Source organism: Copadichromis virginalis, linkage group LG7, assembly GCF_057382275.1.
Source record: "Copadichromis virginalis isolate Kocher_CV1m ecotype Utaka linkage group LG7, C_Virginalis_male_GT1.1, whole genome shotgun sequence".
Taxonomy (NCBI): domain Eukaryota; kingdom Metazoa; phylum Chordata; class Actinopteri; order Cichliformes; family Cichlidae; genus Copadichromis; species Copadichromis virginalis.
The window spans coordinates 7,792,656-7,811,215 of NC_140624.1; the positions used below are offsets into that span (position 1 = coordinate 7,792,656).

The 18,560-nt window shown below is 37.4% G+C and overlaps 1 protein-coding gene across 2 annotated transcripts in view; it reads left to right on the forward strand.

Annotated features, from left to right (window-relative positions):
• furinb (furin (paired basic amino acid cleaving enzyme) b) overlaps nucleotides 1-18,560 on the forward strand; it is a 101,891-nt gene that overhangs the window by 35,272 nt on the left and 48,059 nt on the right. For both annotated transcript variants that reach the window (XM_085461439.1, XM_085461440.1), the window contains exon 3: nucleotides 11,236-11,334. In XM_085461439.1, the coding sequence (XP_085317565.1) occupies nucleotides 11,236-11,334 (99 nt within the window). The remainder of the gene's footprint in view (nucleotides 1-11,235; nucleotides 11,335-18,560) is intronic.

The following is an 18,560-nucleotide window of genomic DNA, read 5'->3' on the forward strand; positions in this document are numbered from 1 at the left end:
CAAATATCTGCTCGGTTTATCAAGATATCCCATATTTGCAAAAGTGCTTCGACGTTTTCAGAGGCATCTGCTACCCACCAGCTCGACAGCTAGCCGGGAGCTCGAGGATTACTGATGCGGCCGAGAACGGCACAACTCCCGGCACATCATTTTCAGATCACCGCGGAGTTTCGCTGCTCGGGTTAAACGTAATATATAAGTCACTTAGACAACCTAAAAATGTTATTGTTGGGCTTTTTTCAGTGTTTTGTTTGTTCGTGAGTAAATCGGTTTGGCTGAGATTAAAGTTATTAGATTAGATAAAATAAAACTTTATTAATCCCCCGGGTGGGTTCCTCCTTGGTTTTCACACAGCTGACTAAACGTCAAACAGAAAACTTATTAAACAGAAGTATGAGACAGTCGAGAATTTACACCAGTGTCTGGTTATATTTTAGATAGCAAGAAGCAGACGGCCGAGTTTATTAAACTCCACCGAGACAGCGGTGACGCTAATCAGAAGGCTAGACCGTCCAATTTCACGCCTTTAAACTTTAAAGGCGTGTTTGTGTGTGTGTTTATACAATTGCTATTATGTTTGCACTTTATGTGTAATGTTACTGACTGCAGAGATCAGTAAGATGTGTGTATTTTTTATTTATTAGTTTTATTTATTTAATATTATTTTTTAATTGAATGACTGTCTAGTAGTTCACAGATGTCGAAAAACTGAGTGCGGTAAAGCCACTGATTTTGTTTATGTATATTTCTGCAATCTGCACATTGTACTGACTTTCATTTTAATGTTTACACCAGGGTTCCTTGTCAGCACTTTATGCTCAGATGTTTGTAAGCTAAAAATAAACTATTGTGTATGTTCAAATATACTGTTGTGATTGAAGAAGTTAAATAAAAATGTCAGCCATCAATTCATGCATCACCTCATGTCATCATAACAGAGGTCTGTCTTCCAGGAAAGAACAGTTTAAAATTAATGTAATATAGTATTGGCCATACTATATGATGTATTGCTTGTCTTTGTTTAATAATGCAGAAGACAAATACCTTAAAAAATAATCGCATATCGCATCGCAATCGCAATATTGGGGCAAAAAATCGCAATTAGATTATTTTCCATAATCGTTCAGCCCTAGAGATAAGCTACATCAGGAATGCTAGTTTCTCTACATTTTAGGTCTGCAGCAAATGCAGAAGATTATAAAAATCCAGGCTATTTAATTTTTCGGTCTAATCTAAGTTGGAATCCATTGCATCAAGACATGAGAGATACTGTATGGAGATATATCTTCATCTTTTTTTTTTTTTTAAGGAAATAGTAATTTACAGAGCCACAATTGTATAAGTTTAGCTTTATGGTACTATTGACAAAAGGTCAGGAATCAGTAGGGATTTCTCTGCTCTCTTAGTGATGCATGACTTTTATGTTCTCCTCTTATACATTTCTTTCTCATGCCTCTCTTTCATTTTCCTTTTTATTACATATTCCACTGTGCCTTACTCTTCCAGAATAGGAATAAGTCTATCTCGACACATTGTGATTTAGCATGTCTTCAAGGCCTTGTTGCTTTTCCTGCAGCTGCTCATATATAACTCTTCTTTATTTGTGCTGAAAAACATGTATGTAAACCCATTTTCAGTGTCACAGCTTTTATTCTGCCTCTGTCTTATTACTTCAATACTTTTGGAGAGATGGTCTTTGTAGGTATTTTATTTAAATGTTTGCTTTTTACCCAAACAATTAGCTTTTTTTCTTTTTTTGTGGCTTAGCTTTTCCCAAGACGACAAATCTCCCGAGCTCTTGAATAGAATCGAAGCTAGCAATGTGCAGAATTAGAGCAAAGATGCAAACAAATAATTACCCTTCATTTGAAAACACTCAATTAGCTTCTATTAAAGTAAAACAATGAGTTACTCCCACTAAGTGGAACCCCAGAGTTTCTGCCTAATTGGTACAAAAGATATCCAGCCCAGTGGCTCAGTGGACGCCAACAATATGACTGTTTTAATAGCCCAAGGGCAAATATCAAACAAACACACCACACCAGCACATTTGCTGCGTTTATACAACTAAGCAGCTAAGAAGCTAAAGACCTATTAAAAATTCAAACCTGAATCCAGACCTATGGGTTTGATTTTGTGTGTTTTTTAAGTGAATAAGCAACATAAATGAAAGGAAAGGCAACATATATATAAAAATAAATAAACCAAAAAAAGGAAAGCAAAAAAGAAGCAAAGGAAAAAGGGCTGTGGCAATCAATGTGCCCTGCTGTGTCACTGACATTTTAGTCTCAGATGCGCCACAGAAGCCGTCTGCCAGTTTTTATTTAACCTTTATTTAACCAGGAATGTCCCGTTGAGATCAAAGACCTCTTTTTCAAGGGAGTCCTGGCCAAGAGGCAGCACATTTCAAGACAAATACATACGAACAAACAAAGTTAAAATTACACAAAACAATTACACATTATTGAGGCAGCCTGTAGGCCTTTGAGTTTAGTTTTAAAAACATTTAAAGACAACAATTCAGTTAGTTTCCAGTCTTTCTGTAACATGTTCCATGAAAAAGGCGCAGAGTGGACAAAGGCTTTCTTACCCAGCTCTGTGCGGACAAGGGGAACAGACAACAGCAGCTGATCATTTGAGCGCAAGGAGTAAGAACCACTATTTGTCCTTGTGACCAAAGTACAAATATAAGGAGGCAGCAATCCAAGCATAGCTTTGTAAATAAAAGTGCCTTCCTACAGAATAGAGCACTGTGTGTTGCTCATATTTATGTGCCTACTGAAGGATTTTTCATTAAGGTTAGTAGCGTTATATATGGTATCACAAGCTTTAAGGTACGCAGTGTTTAGAGTGAATTACTACTATTACTGCTGTGTCTCTAACTAACAGCCACTGATGTCAGTGTTTTTCTTTGAAAGATGGGTTTGATTGATGCCAATCCCAATAAGGTTGATTTGCCTCTATGCACTTTATCTAAGCTTAAGGGAATACACTTAATATGGAACTCTGTCAAAGTCAATCTCAGCTTTGTTGATTTTTAAGCTCTGATGCTAGACACCAGAGGCGGCAGACTCAAGTTGCTAATTTGAGGAGTTGGGACTTGTTTGACCAAATCCGATTAAAGTTTCGACTTGCGTTCGTGAATATAAAATGTGACTTGTTATTAGGCCAGTTACTCAAGGACTCTTTATAATAACTATTAGCAATTTTATAGATATTGAGAAGTTAGATTCTATTTTTGAAACACGATGTCTGCTTCAGCGTGGCAGGTCGGTAGAGACAGATATCATAAAGAGGGTTTAGAAAAACTGGAGAATTTGGATTTAAGAATTGGATTATCAATTAAGGTGCTAACAATAGAGCAAAGTCTGCAGCTCAAAAATCAGACAAACCCATTCAGTTCCACAATGGCTATATTGGTATATGGGTATATTCCACATATAATGGGATGTGAACTCGCTGACTGGTGAAACATGGCTAAAAAATTGTTTCTAAGCTCTGTTAGAGCTGGCTTTAAATCAATAGTTTCCTGTGTTGACCACAACCAGAGATGTTAATGAAAAAACAGTTAGGATTGTAACATCAGTTTTCCATTGAAATACCAGTTTCACTGCTGTTACAGTCACTCTGAAGTCAGTGTTTTTATAAGTGTAAAAGCATCGTGTCGTATAACTTATGTTCAAGTTAATCCGAAATTTGCATATGGAGCATCTTGGCATTATGTAAATAAGCTTAATAAAAGTCTTACAGTAGAAGTTTAGTACACATCAGGTAATAACCTAAATCGCTTCTGAGCAATCAGAATTTTTTAATATTGTAGATAGATAGAATTTTGTTTCGAACGTGCAAATATAATGAAATGACAAGATAAAAGAAGAAAAAAAACATAAAAAAACATCAAGTTTTCATGAATATCTCTATGTCTACACAACATGTGTGCTTAAAAAGAAGTAGGAGGAAGTTTACTGAAGTCAAGTTTACGCTACCTAAAGTAGCTAGACTTTAGGCAACATTTCAACAACAGAGCATCAGAAAAGGGAGTTTTACCACAAGTATTATCTTAGCAGAGATCACCTTATTCCTAATTATGATGCACTATTTTATGATGAGCAAGTTTTCTGTTCACCAAATATCTAATCGCCAAGAAATATGCGCATTTGTTGTTTTGTAGGCAATTCTTTGTTGTTGTTTTTTTTGTTCCTGATCGTTTTATTTAAATAGCTTTTAGGTTTAGCATAGATTAGCTCCAGATTTTGCTAACAGTGCTAGTCATTCTAAATGAATAGCTCTGAATAGCTTTTTTTATTTCAGTTAACTGAAATATAAACAGATTTCCCTAGCATTTCAAATGTCTACTTTTATTTCCGAGTCCTTACTAAGATAATACGACAAACCAATCTTGTTGCGTTCCAAAAGGGTGTTACCAACAGGGAAGGTGGAGAGTGCCCCCTGGTGGAAAAACAATGTAATATTAACAGCCATCAGGATCAGAATACTTTATTAATCCCTGAGGAAATTATGTGGTCACAGTATTTCATATACGTGGTTGAGGAGTGTCTTGCTCATATCTTCTTTACTTTACTAAAATGTTCTTTAACAGCAGTTATAAACAAAGATACAAACGTATCGGCAAATACCTAATATCAGCCAATACATTGGTCTGGTTCTACTGTGAGCCCTGTAAAACATGACTATGATATGTATTCAGTGTATTTGGCTTTGACTTAATACAAAAAACAGTTTAGTAGATAATCAAATGTTAGGTAATGACCATCATATCTTTTGTTTAATGTTGTATGTTTGCTTTCCCTTTAGCGTCTTTACATCTATAAATTCAGAGCCCTGCTCTACTCTTTTGTTTTGTAGGAACGTTGTTATTGATTGCAACAAAATGTCAAACATCAGTAAGATTTATAAGATGTAGGCATAGCAAACCTATTTCCATTACCAGCAGTGGAATTAAACTTTAAAGCCCTGAATCTTTTAAATAACTAAAATGTGAAAGCTGGGGTAGATCATCACAATCTCATGTGTCTTGCTTGACCTGAGCCAGACTGTAGCAACTTGCCTGCAGGGGGGGGGGGGAAAGGGACTTTAGTTTGACTTGCATGTGACTCACTTCTACCTCGGCTAGATAGTGGGTATTTGTATTCATTGTCCATGGAGAAGGCATGTAATCACAGGCGTACACACATTCATACACACTGTATTGTGGGCTGGAATCCACACACATAGTCTCATTCTCTACTGTTTTCTACGCTGCCACCTCTCAGAAAATTGGAATTCTTTTTAGTCGTCTTGCAGAATTACAGTTTTGCGATAAGAAAAATTAGATTTTATTGTGTTTCTCTTCCATCGTCTGTCACTTGGGACAATCAGGCAGTGTCAGGCACGAAACAAATTTCACACACATTTCTGAAAAAGTACAATGCATAATTTTATCCTTACTTGCTTGATGAGAATAAAATAAAGCCTTCCCTCGTTTCAAATCGGTTTGTAACATTGGAAAGTTGCCTAAGCACTTGTATGCACATACACTGCAATGTAAAATAACGCTAGGTTACAGTCCAGTGGAAGCTTTCTGCATTTCACTTTTTCAGCACCACTGATCCGATGCAAATCCTTTTTGGCCAGTATCAACCTAACAACTGCTGCTGGAGGTGGAGAGAACCAGGCAACCACTATAACATGGACCACAACAGGACACAGCAAAGGGGAGACCGGAGAGATACCATGAGCTTAATTTCAGTCACCTTGAAGTCTTAACAACCACTTTGGATGATAACCTGAGTAAATTGCTTGAATTTCCTGGCGTTTTAGAAAAGTACTTTAAGTAAGATAAGATAAGATAAGAGATAAGATAGAACTTTATTAATCCCTCGGGTGGGTTCCTCTGGGAAATTCGACTTCCAAAAAAAGCACAGCAACGACCGAAGTTACAGTTACAGAATTGTTATATATATATATATACACACACACACACACACACACACACACACACACACACACACACACACACACACACACACACACACATATAAATACAGAGACAAATATAAATAAAATATACAAAGGGGATAAATAGAATAAATAGGAATAAAAAATAAAAATACAAGTGAATTGCACATTTCAAGTATTGAGTATAACCTCTGTTATATGACATCCTGCGGTAAACAGTGCTTTTTCACTGTTATTGCCTAACGGTGAGTTGTAGTTAGACAATCTATCTTAGGCAAAGGATTATTAGAAAAATCAAAATCTAAAGTAAAAAAGATGATGTGGTGAGTGGGCTGGGGAAAAAAAATGATGACAAGCCGGTTGATGCCTCTTTGGTGCTTCACATATCTTCCAGACTGACAGAAAGCTTTGATAAGTGATCTTAATGTCAGTTGCACTCAAAACTCTGCCAACATGTAAACTCCCACATCCGTCTGTCTCACACAAGCGCACACTCTTGTAAGTTCAAAGTTAAATTACAAGCTTGAAATACTTGACATTCACATCAGATGAACCCAATTTAGACAAATCTCAGTTCATAAATAATTTCTTTTTAAAATCAGTTACAGAATGTAGCAAAGAGTCCATGCAGATTAATATTTTTCTCTGCTCAAACTTAATTACCTTAGCTTGACAGAACTAAGATGGATCAATGTTGACGTCTGTGCCCGCAGATTCACAGATGCAGTCCTTCACATGAAAGCTCACCACATGAAAGAGTGGTCGTATTGTGAAAGTTGCATTCACTTGAGCTTTTCTGCACTCTCTCTGTGCTTTTTAATTCGTTCTTATCACAAGTTTGTATTTCAGGAGGTATTTTCTAAGTGAATTAATCCAAAATGAATGGCCTTAGAATCTGCTAAGATTTACTAAGATAAGCCAGACCTTTAAGCTTTTAAATTAAACATTAACAGTTATGTCAGTATCAGCATATCCTGTAGGCTGTTTATCAAACTGCATAATGCAGAAAAAGACTCTTAGAGGCTGATTTCATCATAAAGCTTATCCAGTAGAGTGAGTGAGTGTAATACATCCCTGAAGAATTAATTAGTCCAATCATTTGTCCTTCATGCATATATATCTGATATAATATCTGCATCCACTCTGCAATTCCATTAGTGGTCAATAATTTTAAGTTATTTTAAAATGAAGTAATTTAAAATTTACTGACACAGTGTGTTTTTTTTTTTGCCTTTGTATTCTTTATTGAACACACTTGAAGACTTGAGATGTTTCAGGTTCCCAAAACTGGAATGCTAATGTAACAGAGTGGACTTTAACGTGGACTGGGGAGGGAAAATATGGTGTTGCACATTGCACGAGTTTTTACAGGCCTTCAGAGAGCCCAACACACAGCTTCAGAACCACCACTCTAAACTTTGGGTCCCCAACAGATCTAAGTGACGATTGGATGGATTTTCTGTACATTTATGGCTCTCACCCATTCGCTAGATCTGATTGAAGACGTTGCAATTCATTATAGCCCCAACACTATTGGTTTTGTTTAGGTAAATAAATAAATTGAACTTTGCAAGGGTTTTGTGTGATCAGCCATTTTCAGTATCCATTTGTTCTCAACATGCTTTTTACTGGAAAAAAGAATTTTCTTTTGAAATCTGACTACATAGATTTTCCATTCATAAGAAAAGCCTCTATTCAGTGTTGAACTCAAATTTTTTCAGTATAACTTCACCATCGTCTTTAGATTCATCAAGGCTCCGTTATAAGACCTTTAAGATCTATTAGGGGCTTTTGTTGGTTTGTCCTTGGTTCTTGTATAATGTGCTACTAATCACATTTATTAGAGTACAACATTTTTGCTGATGTCAACTAAGCTGTCTTACATTTATACCTTATACTTGCTGTAGTTTCTCTATGTTCATGACTCTGGGAAAAATATTTCTGAAGTAGGCGATGTTTTTTCCAGTTTGATGTGCAGATTAAGATTCAAGCAAAGAAAGCCCTTTGGGCATGTCTTAAAGTCATAAATTTGCAATGTTTTCTCTCTGTTCTCTCACATATCGTTTCACAATATTCTTTTGTGTGGACCAAAAACTGCATATGTGCTAGCACAGTATGTGCTATGAACTTTCTTTTATGAACAAATATAATACATTTGCATGAATATTTATAATAAGACAAAATATGGCATTCGTAGATATTATCTTGCTTCATCTTGGAATTGAGAGAATTACTTGATAAGCCAGTGGGTAGAGTAACTGATAAGAGAAATGTAATTGTTTGTTGCTCTTTGAGTCATTTTAGTTATATGCAGTGTACAGATACAGAGTTTCTTCAAGCTACACAAAGTTTTAGAAACCATGGAAAAAGGAGTGAAACACCTAAAGTAAGAAATGCATGAGAAAGGAACTTCTTGCACTGCCCAGTGAGGAGTGTAAAGGGCAGTGTGCCTCTAATACAGACATTGAGCTTAGTGTCAGGGTGACTAATGACCTACAGTGCTCTCAATTATTATTGCTAACACACACACACACACACACACACACACACACAAACCCCATGTGATTTACTCGAGTGCATGCTTTGAAGAGGTATGACTCAGTTGCAATCACAGGCAGCTACACCAACATTTCCGTCTCCATCTCAATTTCCCAAGAACCGAAGACTCGTGGTCTAAATGAGGACATCAGCACTCTTGAAAATAGGTTTGTCCACAGAAAAGCCACCCAAGTGCAGCTCAGATTAGCTTTCTGCCCTGCCACAATCAATGTGAAAGTGGGTCTCATTAATTTCTTTGGGCACACCTTTCATCACACCTCAATCTTGCATTATTCAGAGGCTTTTTTTCCATTTTTAGCTTTGCCGTTGCTTTTGAGGCATGGTGATTGTAAGGTTAGTCCTTGACTGTAATAAAAATATAATAAAATCAGAGTCATCATGACCTCTGCAACTATGTTAACAACAGGATTTTTAAATATATTAATATAAATTTATCTTTCTGTACACTTTTACTTTTTTTTAAACATATATATTAAATAAGTATTAATTATTGCCTTTGCCTCTGTACAGCACCACAGTGGATTTTAAATCAAACAATCACGACAAGTTTGAAGTGCAGACTTTTATCTGTAATTCATTCTCCCAGAAGTATTGCATTAAAACTTAAGACCCTGAGTCTATCTCCCACCGGGAACGAGTCCAACTTATTGCCGGCTATTCGGACCAAGTTCTTGCAGTTGTTGTATAAAGATCGAATGGCTCGTAGCCACAGGCCAGACAATCCCATACTATTGAAGCACCTCAGAGAGAACACTCGGAGGGACATGATCGATTGCCTTCTTCAAGTCCACAAGACACATGTAGACTGTTTGGGCAAACTCCCGTGCACCCTCAAGTATCGTCAAGAGGGTAAAGAGTCCGCAACTGGGACAAAAACCTGCATTGTTCCTCCTGTATCTGAGGTTCGACTAACAGACGGACTCTGCTTTCCAGCACCCGGGCCTTGACTTTCCCAGGAAGGTTGAGGACTGTGATTTATATATATTTTTTTCTTTTCTCCCCACTTTTTTGTTCGGCCTAATGATGGCCTCATCTAGTTGCATCAGCACATCTTTGAACCTCATGTTGTGAATACAAGTTCAATTGTGAAAACTCTAATTAATCTTTCAGGACAAAAGAAATTATTTTTTTCCATTAACTGTGTATTTGTGGGAATGTCTTGTTGGGTAGCTTTCTCCTCACAAATCAGCCTTACGCTTCTTATATCTTTTCTACACATAATTGCATGCAGCGTGAACTCAAAAGAAAGGATCAATTTTGCATAACACTGAGTAATTTAAGACTGAGCGTCACTCAGTTTATGTGAAATTTATCACAGCAAGTGATATAAAAGCAAATCTTAATTACAAATATTTGACGAAGTCAAATTGGCTGGAGCTAGGCTGGCAGCTTTATTTCACTGCTGCCAGACTCTAAGCTCTGGAGCTTAGAGTCCAGCCTCCAGTCTGGACGGCCCGCAGACAGCCTGCCTGCAGAATCAGCCTGCAGCCCCAGGAGAGCCTTCCATCCTGCTGCGTCTGTTCTTCTCCCTCCTCATAAACATCCATCCTGCCTGGTCGACCTGTCAAACCCTGCATCTCCCACCCCTTGCCTCCCTCCGTTATCCCCCCCCCACATACACACACACACACACACACACACTCCCCTTCTCTCCCCTCTCTCTTCCTCTGCTCCACTGGGCTTGTGAAGGTGAGCCAGTCCCCGGTGGCACTACTGTACAGATTGCAATGTTTCCTCTTCAAATGGAGGTAGCTCTCTTGTGAAAACCCATGTGAAGAGGGACCGGGCTGTTTATTTTTGTCTTTTACTGCACACTTATCTCTGGGCGTCCTTGTTAATTAGTCTCTATCTCAGTCTTTGGTCAGCTGCTTTTGTCATTACAAGGACAGGATGAGGTTGTTCTGTGTGTTGCTTCAAAGTGAGGCTGATGAAAAGCACGCATCCCTGAGGTTTTAGGCCAGTTTGCTGCCACCCAATCACTTGTCCTTAAAAGCTTCTTTATGAGCAGGACGTGTGGGGGAACAATAAAAGCAGTAGGAGGAATGCTTAAGAATAGATCTGAAGTGACTCAACCTCTAATGGATGTGCCTAATCATTTTTGATAGTGTCCATCTGTGGTTCTGTAATTGATGTCTTAGGGCAGGTGCTTTCCTGGTACACTTCTTTGTCTGACATCTATAGAGCTGAAGTTTCTTCACCTCACTTCCCGATTAATCTCTGTTCTTTTAAGTTGCTCTGGATTTATTGTGTGTGTGTGTCTGTCTATGTATCATCTTTTATCATTTTTTTCTCAAAAGCTGCAATGTAATAAAGGATTAGGCAGGTCTCTAAAAATATACTCGCTAAAGAAATTGTAACACGTAAGTTATGTAACGAATAAAACACAGATCTCTAGGGCACTGGACTAAAATTCTTTTGTGGTGTTTAGAGGACTTCTGTGCCTAAAGTTCATGTCATGCATTATGACTGTTGATGAAATATTGTTTGTTTTCGTGTAATCTTTCAAAAGATGTTCACATTTCTACAACTCAGTGAAGTAACAAATGTTTATTTAATCTTAAATATGGAAAAAAGTGAGCCTGTTCTCAGATTTCGATTTGAACACTACCCTGTACATTTACTCATGTGCACATGAATGCCTTGGTGAGAACAGGCTGTTATTTGGCCATCCTGTTGCTGCAGGTGAACTGATTGCGCTTCCCCTATGTGTCGGTGCAGGTTTTTGGAGATTATTATCACTTCAGGCATCACGCCGTGGAGAAGAGAGCTTTGTCTGGCCACAAGAGGATGCACATCAGACTGCAAAAAGAACCACAGGTAAGACTGTTGTCAGCACTCGCACAGCTTATTGTAGCACTTCATGTTGGCAACAAAAGGCCAAAAGACAGATTGGATTGCACATAGAGAGTGGGTATATCACGAGAGACAAGGGATGTCAGAATCGGTGACAGCTTGTCAAAGTCTTTGCACCGGTCCCTTCCATCTGTCCCCTGACCCAATCCAAAGTAGCTGTAAATATGCAAAACCACCCAGCACAACAGCTGGGAGAGTCTGTTATTAGCTGAGCATTTTCAGTAGTTTTTTTTTTCTTTTCTTTTCTAATAAATATTTTCATTTACATTTTCTAAAACGTAAATGCCATTTTTATATATTTAAAAATCACATTTGTGGGGCATCTACTAATCGGAAGGCTGGTGTGTCGATCCCTGGCTGCTCCAGTCTGCATGGCAAAGTATTCTTGGGCAAGATACTGAACCGATGCATCCATTGGCGTGTGAATGTAGCTGAATGCTAGATGGAAAACACTTGAGCATAGTAAAGGTGCTTATGTGAATGGGTGTGAATAGTGAAGTAGGCATCTTTTTTCTAAAGTGCTTTGAGTGCTCGAGCACAAAAGCGTTATATAAAAGTCATTTACCATATATAGATGTGATATTTACCCGATATCAACCACCATTTTAGAATTGGTTCACAAAATCAAACTTTCTGTGGACCACATATAAAAACCAAAGTGCCAAAATTGGGAGATTTTTTTCTTCTCCTTTTCACGGATTATGGAATAAGCAGCATCATATCACCAGACCACTGTGTATTTGTACTGTTCCTGAACAATAAAACAGCATCTACTAACCAGTAAAAAAACCTAAATGCGCTTTTGCTTTTTCCCTGATAATAGTGTTTATGTTCTGGCTAGAAACAAAATTGTCGGTTGATGTTAGAAAACACTGATTCACATTATAAACCTTATATCACGCTCTTTATTATAGCAGAATTTGCATCTGCAGCCAACAGATCAAAGCACATCAGTTACAGAGAAAATAATACTTGCAAAAATGTGAAATGCTTTTCTTTAAGCATGAAATGCTAATTAGATATGACATTTAGAGATCATTACAGCACTGCCTTCTGAAGGCAAAGAGATATTTACTAATGCTGCAAGCATTTTAAAAAAATCAGATTTGGGTTAAACTATTAAGTAATACACAGGAGATTTTTTTTTAACCTGTCTTGGCAGGAAAAGGAAAAAGGGAGAGAAAATAGGAGAAACAATACAAATAAAGCAACAGAGCATAAGTAGAAAAACACACTGGGTCACCAAATAATGTACCTGTAAGAAAACACATACAAAAAACAAACAGCACTTAGAGGGGAAATGCAAACCTACGGGAGATTTTTAAGCAAACACAGCAGATATAGTCTTATTTAGTTTGTGTGGAGGAAAGAACTGAGTGTTAAAGTGCTGATATTCTACAGTTTATTCTAAAAATGTAGAAAAGATAAATGTGCAGTTACCATTATCAAGTGGACATAAGTAGATGACTGTCACCTAAAGAGGTGAAACCATATTAGATCATAACACTTCTTTTATTAAACGTCTCCTTTTAAATCTATTTGTGTATGTATATGTGTGAAATAGGAATTATTTAAATTAACCTTTTCAGCTTTTGTATATTAAAATAAACCCTGGATGAAGGCTTGCAGTAAGCTGGTGTGAAGTCTGTAGTATAGTAGTGTGAATTGTGTGGCAAAACCTGTTTGAATAAAACCCCATCTGTATACATGGGAATTTATAGTAAAACTATGGCTAAATCTGCCATATATAATGTCATTTGACTTCTCTACAATAAAAATATTTCTCAGAATGTTTAGTAGCTTCTAAAAAATCAAGTACCTCACATTTCAGGGACCAACAGAAGTACTGCATCTGTGCAAATGTCTGCTTTACAGTTCTTCTATTTTCAGTCTTACTGCTAAAAGAGTTAGCCATTTGTTGCTGCAGTGTTTACACTGGAAACAAGGGAGGCAGCTGAGGTAATTGCTGCTCTAAAAGCATCTTCAGAGCTGCCGGACTGGTGCTAAAAAGTAGGCAGTTACCCAGTGAGAACATCTATAGCAAGGTAGTTTTGCCAAGTGCAACCCAAGGACTAATCTGTAGCTTTCCTGAGTCCAAGTCATTCCAGCCGAGGAAAGGACTGATGTGCTCTGACAAGCTCTGAGGCCCCAAGACATCATTAGTGGGATATGGTGACGTGCACTGAGGCCAGTGGTATCAGGGGTTGGGGTAAGTGGATGACAACAAGTCTCTGAGAGCATCCAGGGAATCTGGTTGCTGAGCAGATATCGGTACTGTGGCTCTCAAATTCATAAAACATAGTTTTCAAATCTAAAAAAAAAACCCCCACACACAATTAAGTAAATTTAGCACAGGCAGTGGCAGAAACAAGGGTTTTATTAATCAGAATCAGAATTATTGTTACTGAGGAAGATTTAATGATGTGTAATATTGGATTTTGGGTGCAGAAGGGACCGAGCAACATTAAAACCCAAGTGAGAATCTGTCAATAGAAAGTTGATATGTTCCTAATAAGTGGCTTGAAAGTATTAAAATAAAACAATGAGATGGACACTGAGGTGTATTATGTGCTCTGTGGGCTTTTTGCTGATACCAAATGAGAGAAAAACCAATCTGCACTTTAAAACTGCTGCCTTGACGTCAAAGCCTAAGAATTACAGCCTTGCCTATTATAAAGACATTTTTGACAAAGGAGATTCCATCTCGAGTTCATCTTAGTTGGAATGTCAGTAGTTCAAGTTAACGCAGCACTTGAACCTAGCTATTAAGGGCAGCAGATTTCTGGCTCAGGCACAACAACTTGTCCCTAGGTTGCCCAACCACCCACACAACCAGAGCAAACCTCAGGCAAAGCCAAAAACATGCCACAGAAGCATAAGTGAGTGGGTTTGTTTTTGTGTTTTTATTTAAGTGCATTTGTGTAATCATATGGTTCTGTAAGACCATCTGATCTCTGGAAAAAATAAAGAACAGTAAAGGTTTTGCTTTACCTTTTTTTTTTTTTTTTCAAATAAATAAATAAATAAAAAGACAATGGTTGGATTTGGATTAGTCATTGCTGAGCTTTGAGCTCGTTACAGTGTTTCCTCTCTGTAATCCAGCAGCTGTAACTCACATTACCTCCATTGTCTCTTTTCCTCAGCTCTGTGGAGCTAACGTGCTTATCACCATGCCTTTTGAATAATCACGCAGTGGCATGATGACACTGGCAGCTGCATAAGCTTACACCATAATGCTTGCGAGAGTTGTTTGTCATCTCCTCTCCACACCCCGTATCATCTTTATGAGGGAAAGAATTGATTTGTTTGGGGCGGCTACTGTTGGGTTTCTTATGAACAGTAGTGTAAGGCAGCGTGCACAGTGTCCTGGCTGGAATTTAAACTACATCTGTTTCTCGTACAGTTTTACTAGAAAGTTTCACTCTGGCTGTAAAAGTATGCTGGATTTTTAGTTGCTATATGAGGCCATATTGGATGAGGCTGACAAAATTCTGCATTTATTATTGTCAACAAATCCCGTTAGGAGACCAAAACCAATAATACATTAGTCTGCCTCTCAGTAGTGAACTCATGACTTACCAAGCTTGGCATTCAGCCCCAAGCCCACTGGTTGCTACTGACGTAAAAGTTTAAGTATGAGTCACAAGAGGAACAAGAGGGGGGGGGAAAAATGCATTTGTCGGGGCCATGACTGATTATTTTCAAGACAGTGCGATTCCTCCTCCTTATATTGTTTCATTTTAATCTTTTTCAAAGGCTTGAAAAAACTAAAGTGATCCAATAATTCACAAGAAAAAAATCAAACGAGATGAAGAATATCTGTTTTCTGTTCATCATGTCGTGAATATTCCTCGATATTATCTTCCAGACCCTTGAAGAAGCCATCATTGATTTACAGCACCAGCGCAATATGTGTGTAATCACCTCAAAATAAACCATGCTCGTCGTAATGTCTGGCTCACTGATCTTTTTATTGTTGAGACACTAAACACTAAAGCTGCAGAAGGGAATATGCTTTCAGTGTCTGAAGCCTTGGATATACAGACAGTGCTTGTTAATGCAGGGTTTTTCGTGACTCAGAGTGGCCTTTCGGGGCGGACCACTCACATAAGTACATTGGTTTATGCAGGGCATAGACCATAAAGGCAGTGCGTATGTGCCATCTTATCTTATTATGAATGTTATTTCAGATTCTTATTTTATTAATTTTTCTTTATTAAAAGGATCAGAAAGTCCCATTTTCAAAAAGGAAAGAAATTCAGTTAAATCTTTAAATAAAAAAATTCAATTTCTTCTTGGATCTGGATAAAATCTCTTTAGAGCAGAAATTGTAGAAGAGCTGGTTGAGAAAATGTTGTAATAATTATTACAAAATCCTCCAATGACAATGATAAATTTAAATTTGATTCATATATATCTATATAGAGCCAATTCACAACAGTCATCTCTGTGTACTTTACATTGTAGGGTCAAGACCTTATAGTACTCTACCCGTGAGAAAAGGTATTACTTGTAGTAATTTATGATAACTGCATGAGAGGCTGCCTTCATGTGTGCAGGCTGCATTACCAGAGGCATGTAGGAAATGTAAAAATGGGCAGCTGTAATGCAGTGTAATATAGTGCATTAAGGAATAAAGGAAGACAGATGCCTTATCCACCGTTACTACTCAGAAATTGGCCAGTGGTGTACCATTCCCGCTCCAGTGACATATGCCGTTTCTTCTGGATGGTTTGTTCATTGTATTCCATCATCACAGTCCAATTCCCAGCAGCAGGTGCTGATCTTCATACTTGTAGACTACCTTTACATGGTAATCAGACTCTCACATCAGCGTGCAAACCTGAGATCAGCTTTGCAGGCTTACAAGTGCTGCTGTAAATAGATGAATGTATATTTAATATCTGTCTTTATTGAAAAGTTAAGGTAAACAAGTGTACTTTCAATAAAATCATTCTTTAAAAGACGTGTTGTCTGTTTTTCTCTTGTTGCTTTTGACACTTTTTATTGTGAAATAATTCCATATCAAGAAATAATATTGGAGCTTGTGCAGCATGGCTAGTCTGTAAAATCAATTACGGAGCATCAAAGGCTATTGACTAAATAGTTTGTGAAATATATGGATCTCAATGATGCATGAGATACCCAAAATTTGTTACAGTTTTTTTTCTTTTTTCTTTTTTTCTTTGCATGCTCTGTCTCCAAGCAACCCCTCCTGCAGTCTGATTGACACGATAGTTTCCTACAATAACAAATTTTTAGTTATTTCAGTCCTGAGCTCAATATGACATTTTCAATTTAGCTTCAAATTAAAAGGCCCCCTGTGAGATTTCCTGCTAAACAAACTAGGAATGTTTACATTCACTGCTAAACTTTCCAAAGCATACTGCAGACAGAATAATACCCTCCTTATTAACCGTCTCGTTGATATGTTTTTCATGAATATAATCATGGTGTTTTCAGCTATAAGTCCCAGCCTTAGTAGTTAGTGGCATCAATTTATTGGTGATTGTCATTTGATTAGATGTATTCATACAAATAGCAATGGAAAAAGTCCCTAAACGTATCTTTTTCTTTCCTTCTTTCTCTTTAAAGTGAGCCACAGAGCTATAGATCAAAGGACAGTGTGTCTTTTTTCACTGCTCTCTCTCTTTCTGCTTTGCCAACAACTCCAGCATGACTTCTTCTTAGTCATCAGACATGAAAACCCTCAGGACACACTGAGAGAGATGGAACAAATGTTTATTGCTCAAGCAGATTACAGTGCTAGCCCTTGTGGAGACCTCCTCCTTGTTTCTTGATTATTTCTTTGTGCAGGTGGTTGTATTTGTCTAGTCTTTGTCCTTGCCCAACACTTGAAGTATATTTTTTAATTTCCAAAGATCACTTAATCTCCAGAAATAAACTGATTCCACCTTTTTTTTTTTTTTTTTTTTTTTGTAGTTATTAAGCGGAGGTCGTCTTGCTGAAATGTTGCTCAATTTGCAAAAGAGATTGCATTAATTATGTTTGAAGTCAGCTTTAGTTATAAATGAAATGCTGTTTATCCTGTAGTCGATGGCTGTATGCAGATTATCATGGGTGGTAATTTTGCTCCGTTAATAATGTGGCGGGCAGTGGGCAGCAGTGCGGTGAGGTCAGACATGTGCAGTTATAAATGTAATGAAATGAGATAAATGTTAATTAGTCTAGGATCATTTCAATGAGGTTAATGGCTGCATTCTCTAAGGCAAAGTTTTCAGCTGGGTTTGGAGCTTACACCCTCAGCAGCTGTACTCAACACATTTTCTTTCAGACCCCGTGCTTTACAGAAGCATATAATCATGAGTCGAGCAAGTAGAGAAGCCTCACCATTAGAAACAACACCAACAGCAGCAAAGCGATTGCAAAATGTTAAAAAAAAATCCACTGAAAAGACCTAAAATAGTTAAATAGCAAGTTGTACTTTGACAGTCTGCATTGTAAAGGAAATTCAAAAGTTTAGTCACGCTTCACTTGAGTGTTCTCCATGCAAATAGAGCAAGTTTGGGCTTTTTCACCTTCAACAAAAAAATCAGCAAAGGATGCATTTATCATTGACAATAATAATAATGCAGAACAGCATTTGCTCTAAGTGCTGTAGAAAATAAACCTCTGCTGTAAGCTCACTCAATCGACTGTCTGCAGATTCCCTCTGCTATAGTATAATTTCAGCCCAAGTCAGTATTTGAATTGTATTTTCAGTATTTTTGTCCTTATTTTAAGAAAGTTAACTTTTGTGTAGTTACACAAGTATAGCAAAAAACAAAAAGCAATGCCCCAGTGCATTATTTGTGTGTTTTCTGTATAGATGACAAGTTGACAGGTGACCATGAGGTAAAGCTGCTCTGCATAAAAATAAACAAAACCCCGTATAATTATGGGGTTATGCTTGTTGGAGGTGGGTGGGCTGTTTGGGTTTTGTTTTAGGGTTTTTAATTAAATGGATAGACTCAAAAAATAATAAAAAATGAGAAACGTATCTTCTAAAGCTTTTCAGATAGTGAAATTGAATTTTTATGGCGGATCCAAAGTAATGGAACACACCACAATAATCAATTTAACCTTGTTTTAATAGTTGTTTTTAATATTTGTCAATCATAATAGAAGTTAAAATGTGATTATTTGCACACCCCTACAACAAGGCATTCCTTGTTAAGCATATGAATGCT